Raw genomic sequence first — 16638 nt, 5'->3', positions numbered from 1 at the left:
GATAAAGTGTTCAGAAGAATAAGCACATGTTCAATTTTCCTTTTCTCAAGAAATACCATTACAGGAATCTCACTGTAAGTTGTAAATCAGAGAACTATTTCTATAATAAAAAGGATTTTTCCAGAGAAGGAAATAGCCTAAGAGTTGATGACAACCTTACACTTTTCAAATAGAAAAGAGACACTGGAGAATGTTCATGACAGAATAAATATCCCAAAGCTCTCTTGCAGAACTCTCTTAAGCAGATAATTTTAGCTCCACAGTGCACAGGAAATTTCTTTAAATGCAGTCAGAACAAGGATGTTAAAGGCAAGCTATAGCACTTTATAGGCACTCGTGGCTGCTTAAATGCTCTTACGCCAAGACAGTCAGGGGTAAGAAGAAAGTTACTGTGTTTGAAATAGCTTTGCTCCAACATAACCATGCCTCTAAAAAGAAGCAGCAACAGGTGCAACTCTATAGCTATAACCACAGAATTTTTATGGGAGCAATAAAATTTAGGAATTTGTCCTAGAAATTCTACTCAGCTCATGGACCTTATATGCATCACTTAAAATTTGAGGATGCTAGCAAAAGATTATCTCTCAGGATGAATGTCTGCTAAAGACGAAATCCATCACTTCTGGAAGACAGTTCAAATGCACCTAAAGCAACCAGTAATTCTTGTAAGATACAGTATGAACAGTCACCACCAGCTCAGGTTTGCATGGACTGCAAATGATTTATATTAAAACATAAACTGTACTTAGATCAAAGGTTGATCTAGACCAGGATCCTGCCTCCTATCAATGGCCAAAAGCAGGTACCCGTTCCATCCCCCAAAATGCTACAATAGAGTAATGGCACTTCCATGGAATACTTTCCACCTCTAACATGGAGCTCACACACTTTATTTAGAGCTATTAACAGTTAAGTCTTGTGTGAATTTATCTAGTTCTCACCTTGAATCTACATAAATATTTTTATCCACAGTATTCTGGGGCAGGAAGCAAATAGTGAGAAGAACCACCTTATTTTGTTTGAAAAACCCAGCTCTCACTATCTTCCTTTCACACCTTCTAGTTCTTGTGTTTAAAAACAAACAAAAAACCCAACAAAACAAACCACAATTTATTTCTGTTCCCGTTCTCCATGCCACTCGTGATTTTATAGGTCTTTCTCACACCTCCGCAGTACTCTCTTGAGGGCTGAGGAACCTTCACCATGTAGTTGCTTCTTGTACAGAAGTCCTTCCATGTTTTTGACAGGCTTTCTCTGAACCGTCTCTAGTCCTACTACTTTCTTTTTGAGGTAAAGAGTAAAATTTACATGCAACACTAGAAAATCAGAAATTTGTACCAACATTGACTGTTTTCTTCCTTATTTCTCTAATGATTATTTCGGCCCTGATTTGTTTTAGAACTGTATCAGGTCCATATGGCATTTTTCATGTTTGTTAGCATTTTTTTTAATTTCTTCTATAACTTCCCATAGAAATGTTTCAGTCTCAAACAAAAGCTCTAGACAGTCCCCATAAAGAAAGGTTCTTTAGCATCAAAACATCTTCCACAGAGAGCACAGCAAAAATAATTTGGCGTTTGGACTTTGACTCTATCTCCCTTTTCTGAGCACTACCTACATATTTATAATCTACTGGCCATAGAGGCTCTAACAAAGCTTCCTGTTCCTATTTGTTTAAACATGGATTTATTGCCCACTTTTAACCATTTTATGCACTGTCCTTAAAGCTCTCTCTTCATCTACCTTGTTATGTTTTTGTATTTAACCTACAATAGTTTAAAACTCTATTGACACCATATGCTACCTTTTCAGATGTGATATTACAAGTATCAGTAAAATGACCAGAAGTTTTTATGCCTTAACTGTGCATTATGAAAATAAACACATTAGCATCATTAATCAACAAGCTGAACAAGGACAGAAGTACAGCTTATTTTCTTCAACCCCTGCTTTAAAGGCACCACAACAGTTCTGGATATGTCCTGTATCTCTTCCTTTCTAATGCTGAGAAGTTAAAGTTTCTACAATGAGATTATACAGCACTGCTATAGATACAGTAAGAACAGGTTTTTCCACATCAGATCACATTAACACATTTCATTATAAAATTATTTTCACCCAGAGAGAGAATCAAGTTTTTACAGGAGAAAAATCTTACAGCAATAGAGTATTTGATTACTTTTTTTTTTGTAAGTATCAAAAGAAAAAAGTCTGTGTTCATACTTGTTTCATCTCTTTTCTGCTTGTGACCATCCTTCTTCTGTTTAATCTTCCTGTGAGGTTCTGCTTCTGGACACACTATTCCACTAATCACAAGCTCTCCTAAAACAGAGGAAAGTTAAATAAAGTTCACTAACTCATAATAATTTTACAAGAATGCAGACTTGCACAACCAACACGCATTTCAGTTGAGAATGTATTTCCTTAATGCTGAACTTTTCAGATAGCTTTAGAAAGCCAGAACAAACCAAAAAGCTTTTCAACATCAAGTATTTTGGAGTGCAATGCAACTTGTGACTTTTTGAAAAGAATTTGATCATATTTCAGTCAAAGAACATTTCAGAAAACCATGACATGAGAGTCATTTTTTAAGACAAAATCTCAATTTTAGGGACACAAAGAAATACTATTTTCAAGCAGACTAATTAATTAGCAAAGGACCAAATTAGGCTGAATTGTCAGAAAAAAATCCCTGAGAACAAGATATATTCTATTATTTAAGGAATTTAACACTAAGACTGGGTAAAGTATTATAGTATCTGCTCTGGAGAACAATCCCCATGCAAAGAGAAATGCTCCAATGAATGATCCAGTAGATTGTCTCTGTTTCCGGTATCATACAGAATCTTTGATGTAATAAACCTACTAGTATAGAGAAACGGTTTTGTTCTTCCCTAAACAGTTAAGGCAAGGGTACTTAACATGCTCTGCTAATACTATTTCTAGCTGACACAGGAGTATCAGGAGAGAAAAACACTACAGGGAAAGATGACAAAATAGCTGGAGACCATAAGTAATCTACTTTTTTAAAAAATTAACAAATAGTAAGCGTCTCAAAACTTTCATGGCACAAGATCAACCCACAGATTTCTCTTTACTGACCTATCAGGAGAAAACAAATAGGTGTTTTGGAACTAATACCTGAAGGCCTCATCGTGTAGTTTACGCGCTCGCCTCGCCAATATTCCAGAGGTCTTAGTCGTATCCTTTTTGTCCGACGAACATTAGGTGTGTTGGAAGGCATTACTAATTTAAAGGATGAAATCATTCACATTAAGTATGAAAGGAAAATTCAGAAATGGAAAACTTTAAATATCCTTTCCTGTTGTTCTATATCAGGGGGTCAGCACTTCCCAGCTGATACTTATATCACATCACTATCATGCCAGGAAAAGGGAATCAAGTATTGCCAAAAGCCACCTTTACCATACATCAGTATTTCACCCTCCTTTTTCTTAAATAGTCACCATGCTGACTTTACATTAGATGTCATTCAATTATCTTAGTGAATCACTGAGATACCGACACTGGGGGCTCAAGCACAAGAAGCAGCAAACATGCTACAACCATGAAGACAAAGCTCTCGACAAAGACTAAGAACCCTGCCTAAATCTGAGGGATTTAATTAGCAACAGCAAAAAGGCACTGCCTTGGTTACGGCAAGAGGAGAGTAACAGAGACTGCATAAGCAGCCCCTCCTCTTCCAGATTCCTTCCTAAGTCCCATCTCCAAGGTCCAGAAGAGCAGCACTTTTGCCAACAGAAACCCCACACATTTCCAAGACTTCTTGGACTTATTACATAACCTCAACTTTCAATTTTTCTAGGCTGCCATATATGAATACAGTAAGATTCAATATTTTAGTGTTTTTAAGAATAAAAGCCCCTTAAGAGTTGAGAGCAAATTAGTCAAGAATATTTAAATGCTAAAAATAAAAATGGTAAATAAAAAAAAACTTGCTGAAATAGTTTTTGAAGGTAGACAACTATAGTGTTGTGCATAAAATAATAATGAAGGGAATAAAAAACAATAAAACAGACTAGTATGGGACTACAACTGACTGCATGCCCATTGATCCACCCTATCCGGACTCAGACCACCACAGAAGGCAGGTTATTTGCACCCTCAGTTACACTGTGTAAAACTAATTCAAACTCTTACTGTTCTCACTGAACTGCAAGCACTGTCTTGAGTCAATGTTAAATGAAAAATGGAAATGTGACAGTTAAAAAGATAATTGTTGAATATAGTAATAAAAAAAGAAACACTAGAAGTTTTTAAAAGTAACTTAAAAATTAGAGCAGCATTATAGTACCCTGAAGAACTAACAACACTTATCTGTACTTATTAACATATGGACCCATTTCTAGGTGTTTTCCTGTGTCTCCTTCAGCAAAGTTTACATTAAGTTGGAAATGCATTTGTATTTATGCACTTACATTAAGATATTTTAAAATAATCTTACCTATTTTATGCCTTGCTATGTTGTCTGACAGCAGATTTCTTACACAATTCAAGTCTTCAGAACTATCTGAAAATACGTTCAAAAAGCCACCACTATAGGCATTTACTATTCCTGACTTTTATTCAATATACCCACTAGAAGCAACCAAAGGTAATACATGCAGAAGTCCCAATGTTAGTATTCCCACTAACATTTTTTTCTTTAAACGTATATGAAACCCAATGTAGATAAAGAGGATATATAATTAGTTTTTAAACAGTGCAAGCTTGAAAATTACATGAAAACTATACATTCAAGTAAATATTCTTCAGACCCATTCCTCTGATAAAACAAACATTGGCAAATTATAACTACACATATAATTTTATTGGTCAAAGTGCAAGGTCATTCAGCTTTATAGCACTCAAGCCTAAGTTTAGAACAAACTTCTTACCAGAACACACATAAAACTAGGTCTCTGAAGAAAGCATTGCATGAACTAATAACATTCACAACTGGCTCTAAAACACTAACGAAAAGACTTTCTATCCCCGAGGCTCATGTTCATTATGACAATATGCGGAACTTGTGTAGGGAAACTTAAAAGAAAACCAAAATATTTTTAGGTGAACAGGCCACGATTCCATAAGACTGCATGATTTGGTCTAGGGTGGCCTGAAGTGATCACATATAGTAACATCACATGGCAACACACCAAACTGGTACAAATTGAGCCTAAAAAATTTGTTCAAAGTATTTTGGAAGGATGACCTCATCCTGGTAGGCTTGATGCCAAACCACGTAGCGCTTGTCCTTCCAAAGCTAACACAACATAAAGCTGGCATACTGTATCACGTACATGGGCAGAAATGTGACCACAGCCAATACAATCTGCATTTCTTATTCTGGACAAGCAGAATACAACAGAAATTACTGTACCATCAATTACAGCTTGTAAGAAGCTTATATGTAAAATGCAAGAAAATACCAACTTTAAACTTTACCTGAAGATGTATTATCCTGTTCCCAAGACTTACTTCTGGAAGCAAATTTATCACAGTGTTCTAGAACAGGCCCACTTCAAAGGAAGAAAAAAAAAAAAAACCACACCTGCTTGAATATGTTAAATGTCAAAGGAACATTACAGCACTACCAAGAATAGCAAATTTAAGTTTTTTTCAGATCATGTGGGGTGGGTTTTTTTTCCTTCTAAACATCTGTCTGTACTGATTACACACTGAAGCAAATGACTGCTAGTTAGGAATCACAGGTCTGAAATTCATCAATTGCTCCTCTACTCGGTCATGAGGCAAAGTGGTGTTTACACCTTCTCTCTAAGCAGGTTTCCTAAAAATCTTGTAACTTCTTTTTCTTTTTTCTCCCTTCCAGAAGAAATAGACCTTCTCTTCTCCTCTGTAGCATTACCTTTCAAACAATTTTCCACAGACCATGATTATAGAAGTGCTTTAAAGAAATGTTTTGCATAATATAAGGAAAGGACAGTAAAACAGTTTGTAATTGTAATTTGTAATATGTATTCTGTCATAAAATCTCCCCCATAAAATGAAAATAATTAAAGTGTATGTTACTCCACTAGAGATTCTTTAGCAATCAATTCACTTATAACAGGACTTCTCTCACAGCCTTAGCATTAGTACCCCTAACCTTTCCTCCTTCCTCCATCTGTGGCTGTGCTTCACTGCTTTTACCGTGCCAATGAAGTTCAGCTGTGATCCACCTAAACTCCAAAAGACACATTTCAATGCTAGATTAGCAAACCTACACTACAAATTTGTCCAATTAAGGCTGCGGTAGGCTCACTTATAAAAACTAAAATTTTCAGTAGAATTACCACATAAGAATTTAATAAATTCACAGACTGCCACTCCTGTTTGCTTTGTTATTAAGTTCCCATCCCACAAAGGAGAAGACATGCATGTCTATATGCACAGACAAGCATTTGGATTGTAGACACAGTTCTACACCCTACTTAACACCAACTTTATTAGTACAGTTGTTATTAGTTCTAGGAGCACTGGTATTTCTGTTCAAAAAAAAATCACACACTAATGTGAAAGCAAGCCTCAAAGGAAAAAAAATCCCCAAAGGTAAGAAACTTACTATGACTCCTTATTCAGGACAGGAAGAAGAATTTTATTAGTTTATTAACTGTATTAGCACAGTATTTAAAGACCTCGGGCATTAATCACAATCCCTTTTCTACTAGGTTCTTCGCTAGTAGAACACAGAATGCAGTAGTAGTACCAAACAGCTGTTCTGTCTCAGTGGGACAGAAGTGGGATTAAACGCAAGTTTTACAGACAACTCAAGAAATTACCTTTCATGACTCGTAGCCTTCTCAGCTGCAAAGGAAACTCTAGAAGAGAAAAAATAAATTATTATTACGTTTACTGTTAAGTCAATTTTACTTACTGAAAGGAACTTGTAGGTCAATAATTTTATGTACTGAACAGAACCATAAAAAAGACATTTAAAAAAAAATTCAAAAAGCAATGCAAAGAACAGTGATTAAAAACTCAATTAGACTGGTTAAAGAAACTTCCTCTTTTGATCACCAATCATTAGTAAAGTTACTTCCATAAAAATAAATATAGCTGAAGAATTAAACACCGTATTTTCTCAATTTATAAACAAAGTAACAAATCTGACAGTAAAGTTATTCTATGGGTGGTGGGGTTAGGTGTGCATGTGTGTCTTTTTTGGTCTTTTTTTTGTTTTTAAACTGGATCTGCTACTCAAGTCTCAAAAGAACACATTAAAAATTCCAGTGCAAGTTTCCTTATGTAGAAGCAGACACTAAATTTGGCACCCACCTTTGAGAACAGGATGTTGATTACACCACTTGGTTTCTCTATCAGCTATTCAACCACTCTGAAACTGTCACATAGTTCAATAGGGCCATTACTGCTTAAAAGTTAACAAGATGTGTTTAATTATCTACCAAGTTATACCACACTTGTGGAATACATAAAGGAATTACATAAAAAGCTTACTGTAGTTCATGTTGCGTGTTACGCTTTCTTTTGTTACTTTTTATTTTCACCTCTAATAACTTCTGGTTTTTTCTTGCCATGTCCTGTACAGAAGAGCTGTCAGAATCCATTTGAGACTCAGTGTCCTCAGGGTTTGAGCAAACACCTTTACTGGTTCTGCAATGAATCTTTTGGGGTATCTTCCCTGAAGACTTAGCAGACAATTGTTTCTTTTCAGAATTCTTCATGCTGTCTAAGAGATGCTGTAGTGCTTTTACAGGAGTTTTGTTATTTGTGCCACCAAGTGACTCCAATGCATGCAATACATTTTTAGGCTTTGCAGACTTAGCCAACTTCTGAATCACGGAAGTCTGCAATTTCTGATGTAGGGGCGAGGTAAGCACTTCATTCAATTTTACAGGCTCTCTTTCAAGCTCTTCTTCACCAGGTTCACTGTCAGAACTCTCCTCTCTTTGTAACTGAGGCTTTTTATTACTACTTTTCTTGCGAGATTTTTTAAGGTTCTTCCTTGGACTTTCTGCCAATCTCTTAGCTACTGTCTCTTTTGGAAGTTTCCGCTTAGCAGTTTGTTTCTTGTGAACTAAATGCTGAGAAGCTTTTGAAACCGACTGCAGACACTTGGAAGACTTGAGATTCTTTTTTGGAGACACAGTCCGCTCTTGCTGATGCCCAGCTGACGGCATAGGCAAATCTTCACTTGGCATCACCCTTGTTTTACATTGTTCTGCATCAGATGCTTTTGTTTCCAATCCAGACTGTGACAACACCAGTTCCTCAGCTTCTGGTTTCCAGGACGTGTCCTTTTTCTGGTTTGGAGAGCTTTGCCCAAGTGCACCCTTTTTAGTCTTTCCTATCAATACACAAAACACTTGAACATTAATATCTTTTCCCATTAAACCTGAAGATACGTGTTGACATCTGAATGCATAAAAATAAACCAGAGAATCAAAAAAAAAAAAGTATCACAAAACCAGATATTCCTCTGATGGTTAAAAGAAGGCTTTCTCTGAACTATAGCGTATGAAAAATTCAAAACAGAATTTTTGGTGTACTTCCAGTATTTCCTAGCAGAAAAAAAGGGCAGAAATGTTACATTCAATCTGCTTTTCAGTTTTCAGTGCTTCCTGCTACAAAACCCTTCCCAAATAATTCCTAAAAACTGATCCCCTCCAGTTCAAAGCACATATCTTAACGTCCTTTCTACAGAGAGAGGAGCAAAAGCTTGTGGGTACCTACCTTCTTTGTCAGCTCATAAGAAAAGGCAACACTGCCAACTTAATTTGGGGGGGTGGAGGAAGAGCGAAGACACTCTGTCTCACTGCCTTATCACCCAAACCTAACTGTGCAACTGAACCATCAATTAGGAATCCATTAATGTCCCTCACCTACTTCATCCTTATTTCCCAATAAACCACCACAAAAAAATCCAGTAATATGACACGGAAGGAGAAGTCTGAAGACCTGTTAAATAACTTACCCATACGAGTACTCTTTTGCCTTTGAGATTTAAGGACCTTTCCTTCATTGTTAGAGACTGGATCTGATTCTGATGTTCCTTTGAAGTCATGTACTCTGACATTCAAATCATCCATTTTCTGTTTAGTAAGTGCTTCAACCTGTACTTTTCTGTTCTTGCCTTTCTTACTCTCTGTCTTCTCCTTTTCAGAGGGCTGAGATTCAGAAACAGGAGTTGCAGAACCATCTTTTTTTGATTTTTTGTTCTTACGGGGTATTGAAAACCAAGAATTAAAAGATACACCATCTGGTTCATCAATTAAAAATTCACATTCATTTTCTATTTCTGTATCTTGATCTTTCACAGGAGGAGGTGATGGCGGTGATATTGAGGCTGAATACCTAAAGAAAGGAGGGACAAAGTATTCACATCATTTGGGGGAAAAAAATTTACTTTCAATCTTGCAAATCTAGTAGTGACTCTAGAACACCTAAACATGCTACAGGACATTCCTCAGAAGAATTATTATAAAGTTCATCATTCATTGCCCTTTAGCTTCCAAAGAGAGCACAAGGCCTGCTTCTCCTTGCTTTGGCCTCATATTGACACCTCATTATTTCTCAGATGCTGGACAGTCAACTTCCAATCTAACTGGTCAGATCTATATTAGCTCTGAAAAAGACTGCTTGATCACTGCTAACTTCAGAATCACATACAGTTTCCCTGAATGCTCCAACCTACCTATCAAAACATCTCAGGCTCAATCTGAAACACTATTCAACAGCTACATACTATTTTACTGGCAGACAAAAGCAACAGCACTGTTAAATCCTAACAGCACAAAACTTTGAAACAACTATCCAAACCCTTTGTCAAGTGGCATTTTACAGTAATGTTGGACTAACCCAAAACATTCTCCCAGACCATGTTTATAGATAAAAGGATGTTGCTCCAGTACTCTGGACTGGGTTATTTTACTAGCAAATTATGTTCCATATTAAGCCTCAAAACAAACCTTTTTCCAAGTGTTCCTGTTGCTACAGCTGCTAAGACGACCGAAGAGAAAGACTTCTCTTTCTGTACATAAGGTGTAGCAATACATTCTGTTCCTTGCATGAGAACAACCTGCTCGTCTCTCTGAGTCTGAGGTCCGTCCAAATTTTCAACTTCCACGTGGCTCTTCACTGCAGCAGGCGTATTTTGGTCATCAAAATGTAATCTATGTATGAGAAACAGCATTCAAATATGATGCTATAAATCCTGAGTGCACATTACAGTATCATGTGGATGGACAGATGCTCTCATTTTCTCCTGCTGACAGTGTCTCACTTCTTATGAATGAGCTTCCATTTGGTAATCTGCTGGAACACAGGTTAGAGGCACTACTTCCCAGCATAGTAGCAAGTGTCCAAATCAATGAGGCAACATGGGGTCAGTTCGTGACTCTCGATCAAAGTGAGGGCTGCTCAGCAAGACAAGTTCCTAATTTTAGGAGAATGTGCTCCAAAAATTGTCAGGTTTCCTAGACCCTAGGTGCACTCTCTTCCCAGTCAGTAGGAGTCAATGGGATCAGTCAGTCCTCCTCTATGATCTAACCCAGAGATTCAGTCCTCCAGGAAAGCAGAACTGTGGCTGGGACCACTGGCCACTATTGCAGCTGGGCTTCAGATTTTCTGACGAGGAGATAATGATCACGACTGAAGTTGCTCTACTTTGTATAAAACATTTTTATATTGAGAGCAAGAGGAACAATGACCGGTCACCTCTGCTTTAAGAAATTTTTTGTTAACTTTTAAGGTCAACACTGTCAACAGGATTCACTGAAAAAGTGCAGACTATCTGAGAAGCTGATAATTTGGGGCACTTTCCTGTGAAAAAGGAGTTCAAATCTATTCTGACAGGTTTCCTGCACGTGGGTACTGCACTTTTGGGAATTAACTCTTATCACCAGAATATTTAATAAAAAACAATTCTGCCCTTTCTAAACCCAGATATGGAAATTTTCTAAAAAGCTTGCAATTATTTTTTATGCATTCACAATCCAAACTCATAAATGATTGAAACCACCATGTTAATTTATCCTAAGGGGGGGGTGGGGGGGACACGACACACGACACCACCACCATGATCAGCTCTACTTACATATGTACAGGAGAACTTTTCACCTCCTCCACAAGAAGAGGTGATCCAACAGACCCATGATCATCCTCAGGGTCTGAAGACATGGCAGGACTTTTGCATAGTGCTTCAACATCCTTTAATATATTATTTGTTCTTCTTTTAGACACAGGAGACTTTGTTTTTTTGGAATCAGCTACGTAATCATGTATTGCAGGCTTCAGGGGTGATTCATATGACCATCCTGCCATATATATAGAATTGGTTTAATTCTTCTACTCAAAACTTTACAAAATCCCAAGAAATAGTTACCCAAACAAACTTAATTCAATAATAGTGGTACCAACCTGTGCCGCTGACTGTCTTCAGTGGTGATGCAGGTAAGGACTCTGCAGAATTACAGGCTCTTTTCACAGAGTTAGTTAACCCTGCCTTTGGCTGTCATAGTCGATAATGAATAACGAGACAAAGTAAAATATTTGATAAAGCAGCAGTATTTTGACAGGAATATAAATTTCTACAGAACACGATATACCTTCCTTCCCTTAATTTTTACTCATTTGAAGCACAGTTCTATTTTAACTCCACACTTCAATTTTCTATCACGTAAGACTTTCTAAAACTAACTGTAAATTTCAAAAAACAGGTAAAAGAGTGTGTACAGTAAAAATCAATTTGCAGCTTTGAACAGACATCCTGCTAGTCCACATACAAGCTATTTACTCTTTTCATTAGAATGAATCAATTTAAACAATTTAATTCACCTTTATTAAGTCAGGCTGAGGTTTTGCAAGAATCACTTTGAGATTATACGGTATTCTAACATCAGACTAAAGTAAACAAACACCATTATAAAGGATGCCTGTTTTCAACACCGCTATTAATAGAATATTCTATTTTTACAAAAAACCTACTAGAATCAAAATATTAAAACTAAATACACAAACCAGGTTATTGGCATCATTCTCTCAGATGGCACGTTAACAATTCCTTCAACTTATTTCCACTCTTCAACAACGTTACAGGTATACAGAGTTATTGTACAGATAACTGTTTATCAGGAGTTGACAAGCTGCTTTTATACAAGAATCATCTTTCAATTTTACTATCCATCGGATAGCTAAGAACTGTGTCCATGTATCTGGCAAAGTGACTGAAACCAACCCCAATGGAGTCCAAGACAGCCATACCCACCGCCAGTTATAAGGCAGCGTGCTTCAACCTGAGACCATGAGAAATTTAACTATTGTGGACAAAAAGCTGAAAAAGCTTTCATTAGGAAATACCCAAGAAAATAAGCTATTAAATAAATCTGGTTATGGAATATTTACTATTAGAGCACAACAAACTAAGAAAAAAAACATTACCAACAACTATGACAGAAGGTTAAATTATAGCCTATATACTAATACAAGTGACATATGGAGCTTATTCATTCAACACTCATACAGAACTAAATCCTGCAGACCTAAACTTGTACCCAAGTGAAACTGTACCCAATGCTATGTTGTGATACTGCCATAACTAACTTACCCTTTGGCTCTGTGTTGAAGTCCTCTTCTTGTTTCTGACAATAGGAGTTGAGCAATGGGTTGCGCTTGGAGACCTTATTGTAAGATCACTGCCGCAACCTATAAAGAAAAAAAACTATAAATAAGGAATTCTTGTAATTGTCGAGGTTTCATTTATTTTAAGAAGTTGCTAACGCTCATTAAGGTCATGTAAATCCAAACAAGAAAGAAACCAGCTACTCGGAAAAAAGATTACCTTTATAAGACAGCTAAGACACAGTTTTAAGCGGCTGGGAAGGGGATGTTTTTAAAGACTGTGAGAAAGACTTTATTTTTATTCATTTTATCTGTATTTTTTATTTCTATTTATTTACCACTAAATATAGTACAAGGAAGAAATTTTTTTTTTCTTTAACCAGCAAATTAAGCAAAACACCAAAAAAAAGCTTACTTTCGAAACAATCCTGTATGAATTTCAGTACGTTTTGACCTGGCTGTACATCAATATTATTTCTAGAAAGAAGGGAAAAAAAATATTTTCAATCAAAAATACTAAATGTTCCTATCCCAGCAATATAAAAGTAGTAAAGTTCTTACTACTTAATATTTTAGATTATTTCCACTAGTCCCAACTTTAATATATTTTACCTACCATTTCCATGCACAGATATCTGCAAAGAAACTTGTCTAAATAAGGATTCCAGGAGAAAAAGCCCCACTGTCACAGAATATGATGAGAATGAAGAAATCTCTCCACATAAAAGAAAACATACAACTACCACAACAGCCCTCAGGAAAAAGAGCTTTGGGATGAATACAGATTCTCGCTTGAAATAAATAATTTTTTAAAAAAATCTGTCCTCAAGTAATGTTGCCTGCACAGTGATCCAGTCTCAGCAGACCCAGAAATTAAATGTGTAGGCAGCCCATCTATCCCTTCATACAAAGAGTCACCCTCTGCTTCTCTTTCTACCACTTATCCACAGTTATTCTGTGCTTCTAACAAAACTTTCAGCAGCCAGAATTGGCTTGAGGTATCAAAACGGTAAGCAAGCAAACAGCTCAGTTTCTTGGATTATTATTTCCAACCTCCCCAGGAGCAATGAAAATGGCAGAAGTGATCCACTAGCCAGACCGTGTTGATCAAAACCAAAATAACAAGAGAAAAGCCATGGAGTATTTCTCCCATAATTATTATTATATGCTTTTAAAAACAGGTAATTTGGTAGATTTGGTAAGCTCATAAAATGCATGTCCAAAAATGGATTCCAGTAACAAAAAGCTCACAGACTCCTGACATGCCTTTAAAGAAAGCTACAGGACTGCAAATACTCAAACTCATCTCTAACATTTACCATCAAGGGCCAAATAAGCTAGAACTCTGTGTGGGCTTCATTTCTCTACCTCTTGAAAGGCAAAATGTTTGCACAGACTACTGCTTCTGTGCTCATGCAGCCTAGTTTGGGGTAGCTTAGGTATAGCTACACCACAGTCTGCTGACTCAGCAGAGGAATACAAAGGAAACCCTTGGTGCTTTGTCCCCCAGCACAATTTGCTCCTCCCACCACTAAGAAATACAAGAAGTTTGGGAAACATCATATGATCAGTTTAATAAGATATACTCAATAGTTTTGACATTAAGCTCTTGGACAAAAATCAACATAAGTTTTCCAAACAATCATATCTAAGAATAAAATTTTAAATTTAAATTACCCTCCTCCATGGCAGAATCTTGCTCTGTAGCCTTTTTTAAAAAGATTCTGTGAAGAAATAAGAATCAATTTTTACTAAGCATGGTGACACTCAACAGAAAAACAAATAAGCGACCAACCTCCTGTTTCTCATGCAAGTGAGTCTCGAGGATTCTCGATCCATCTGAAACTAGTGGGAGTTACTGCAGCTGTTCTTAGAACACCGCAGTAGCTACAACCCCTGTAACAACTGCCAGAAATTCAGCTTTCCTCAAGAACCATCAAGCATCTGTTGCACTTAAAGTCAGAGAGACTTACAGGAGATTTACGTGACAGAAATCCCAGAGAATCTAAAGATTTGGTTAACATTTCTGTGATGACTACAGAAATAATCTTTTAAGTAAGGAAAAGGGATGAACTACCACAAAGCAAGCTAGGACATAACCTTACAACACATCCCCTGCTCTGTGAGAACTGCTCACACAGAGATTCTTACCCTGTGTTTATCACAGGCAAGACCGTGTTGACAGGCAGTGAGACAACATCAGCTGTTCCATGGTAAAACTAAGTCTTGATCAACTCCCAGCACTTCTTCATATATGTGAACTCTGAGTATAATCAAAGTCATTCGAATAGCAGACATGACTTCAGTCATTTATTAATACAACTAGGGTAGTAATAATTCAAATGACAGTATGTTATCAGTGTAATTTTCTATGCCAACAAATGAAATAAGGCCTACTGAGCTGGGAACAGGCAAAGACTGTAGAGAATAAAAACACAAAGGAAGGGCAAGTCAAGAAAAATTAAAGAGCTAAGCAGAGTGCAGTTTTTCACCAACGTGACAAGAAAATGTCTCAAAAAAATTCTAAATGTTTAGCTGAAAAACAATTACGATCTCTTCTTTGTTTGTGTAAGCTGGAATAGAGTGCAATGTGCAGTGTGGAGATTATCTAGTCCTAATACAACAGAATTCAGCACATTTTTCCTAAGTTTGCCATACTGACATTACGTTGCGCTTCTTTGTGATTCCTCTTTGGATATTATTTCTGGTAATAAAAATAACCAAAACCACATAAGGATTTATTCCACTACAAATTTTCAACATCAGCTTAAAATGGCAGGAAGAAACTCTAGGTCACACAGGAAAATGACCAAAAGTCATCACTTCAGAAACAGTGCAGAACCATACCCCACAGCAAATCAGTCACTCAGGCTTAAACTTCTTCCCCTTGCAGCAGAGTACAGTATAGTCAACTGGCAAGCAATCTTTCATATAAGAAAATGAGAAATTCCTGTAACGGATCTAAAAGAGCTTTTAACAATTTAGTGTTATGTTCATACCCCGCTACACATAAAGAGCTTTTAAAACTTAAGCTCCCCGTGTACCTCTGACAGAGGACGGTAGGAGGAGGATGAGTACGTCTCTAGCATGACTAGACAAGAGTCACTGGTTCTTTACACGCTATCCGTGAAAGGAAGACCGCCAGAGACGAGCTGCGCCAGAGGCGCAGCTGCAGGCAGCCTAAGGGACACGGGGCTCCCAACAGACCTCAGAGCAGAAGCGTTTGTGCCAGCAACTGGGGCCAAGAGGGAGGGCAGTGCACTAACACCGGCCCCGCTTTTCTTAGGGGGAAGCAGGGGATCCCAGAGCCTCACCGCGCCGTCAGGGACGGAAGAACGGCCCCGCCCGCCCCTCAGGAGCGCAGTGAGGAGAGGGCCGCCCCCCAGCTGTTATGGAAGGCAACCGCAACCGCTCCTCCCGCCGCTTCCCCGCGCCCACGATCTCTCACCAAGGCCTCCGCCATCCCGGGCCGCCGCGACGAGGACGAAGACACCCCGGCCGCGGGACCCAGGCAAGCCGTCCCCCCGCGCCCCGCCCGCCACTTTCAAACCTCGGGCGCCTTCCCGCTGCGCGCGCGTACCAGCGACAGGCAGCGCACCGGCCACGCCCCCTCCCCCTCCCCCATTGGTTGGCGGCCGCCGCGCACCAACGAGGGCCGTTGCTTCGCGCGCGCGCCCCCCCCGGCGGGACGTTGTCGCGCCTGCGCAGGAGCCAGTGGCTCACCCCCTGCCCCCTTCACCGCCTCAGAGCAGCTTTCTTTCCCTGAGGACAGGTAGGGGAGCCGCCCTACCCGTTCAAATCCTACCCTTCAAATCCTCAGGTTTCTAAACACTACAAGACATCTACAGTCACCACAGGGGGTTGCAATTTTTTCTTTAAAACATTAGCGAAGAACTCGACCATGAGTGAAAGCAACGGCTTGAGAACATAACGCCACAATATCTTACAGTATCTGCAAAAGACAGCCCAAAAATATAATTGTAAAGTATGCTTTATATCACACACTGGCAAGCAGTGGACTAAGTGCTGGCTCAGCAGCAGCAGCCTTGCCAAGCAAAG

The 16638-nt window shown here is 38.3% G+C and overlaps 1 protein-coding gene across 4 annotated transcripts in view; it reads right to left on the bottom strand.

Moving 5' to 3' along the window:
• CENPC (centromere protein C) overlaps positions 1-16164 on the bottom strand; it is a 32115-nt gene extending 15951 nt beyond the window's left edge. For 3 of the 4 annotated variants that reach the window (XM_075500797.1, XM_075500798.1, XM_075500795.1), the window contains exons 1-14: positions 16028-16164; positions 14257-14303; positions 12995-13056; positions 12566-12663; positions 11380-11470; positions 11057-11276; positions 9930-10133; positions 8936-9315; positions 7459-8308; positions 6783-6821; positions 5449-5522; positions 4466-4531; positions 3142-3246; positions 2224-2322 (exon numbers count right to left, since the gene is read on the bottom strand). In XM_075500797.1, coding sequence (XP_075356912.1) covers positions 2224-2322; positions 3142-3246; positions 4466-4531; positions 5449-5522; positions 6783-6821; positions 7459-8308; positions 8936-9315; positions 9930-10133; positions 11057-11276; positions 11380-11470; positions 12566-12663; positions 12995-13056; positions 14257-14303; positions 16028-16042 — 2350 coding nt within the window. In that variant the 5' untranslated portion in view covers positions 16043-16164. The remainder of the gene's footprint in view (positions 1-2223; positions 2323-3141; positions 3247-4465; positions 4532-5448; positions 5523-6782; positions 6822-7458; positions 8309-8935; positions 9316-9929; positions 10134-11056; positions 11277-11379; positions 11471-12565; positions 12664-12994; positions 13057-14256; positions 14304-16027) is intronic. The other variant, XM_075500796.1, reaches the window with a different exon arrangement.
• Positions 16165-16638: the final 474 nt, after the last annotated feature.

Source organism: Mycteria americana, chromosome 4, assembly GCF_035582795.1.
Source record: "Mycteria americana isolate JAX WOST 10 ecotype Jacksonville Zoo and Gardens chromosome 4, USCA_MyAme_1.0, whole genome shotgun sequence".
NCBI lineage: Eukaryota > Metazoa > Chordata > Aves > Ciconiiformes > Ciconiidae > Mycteria > Mycteria americana.
This window is presented reverse-complemented; position numbering and strand designations above follow the sequence as displayed.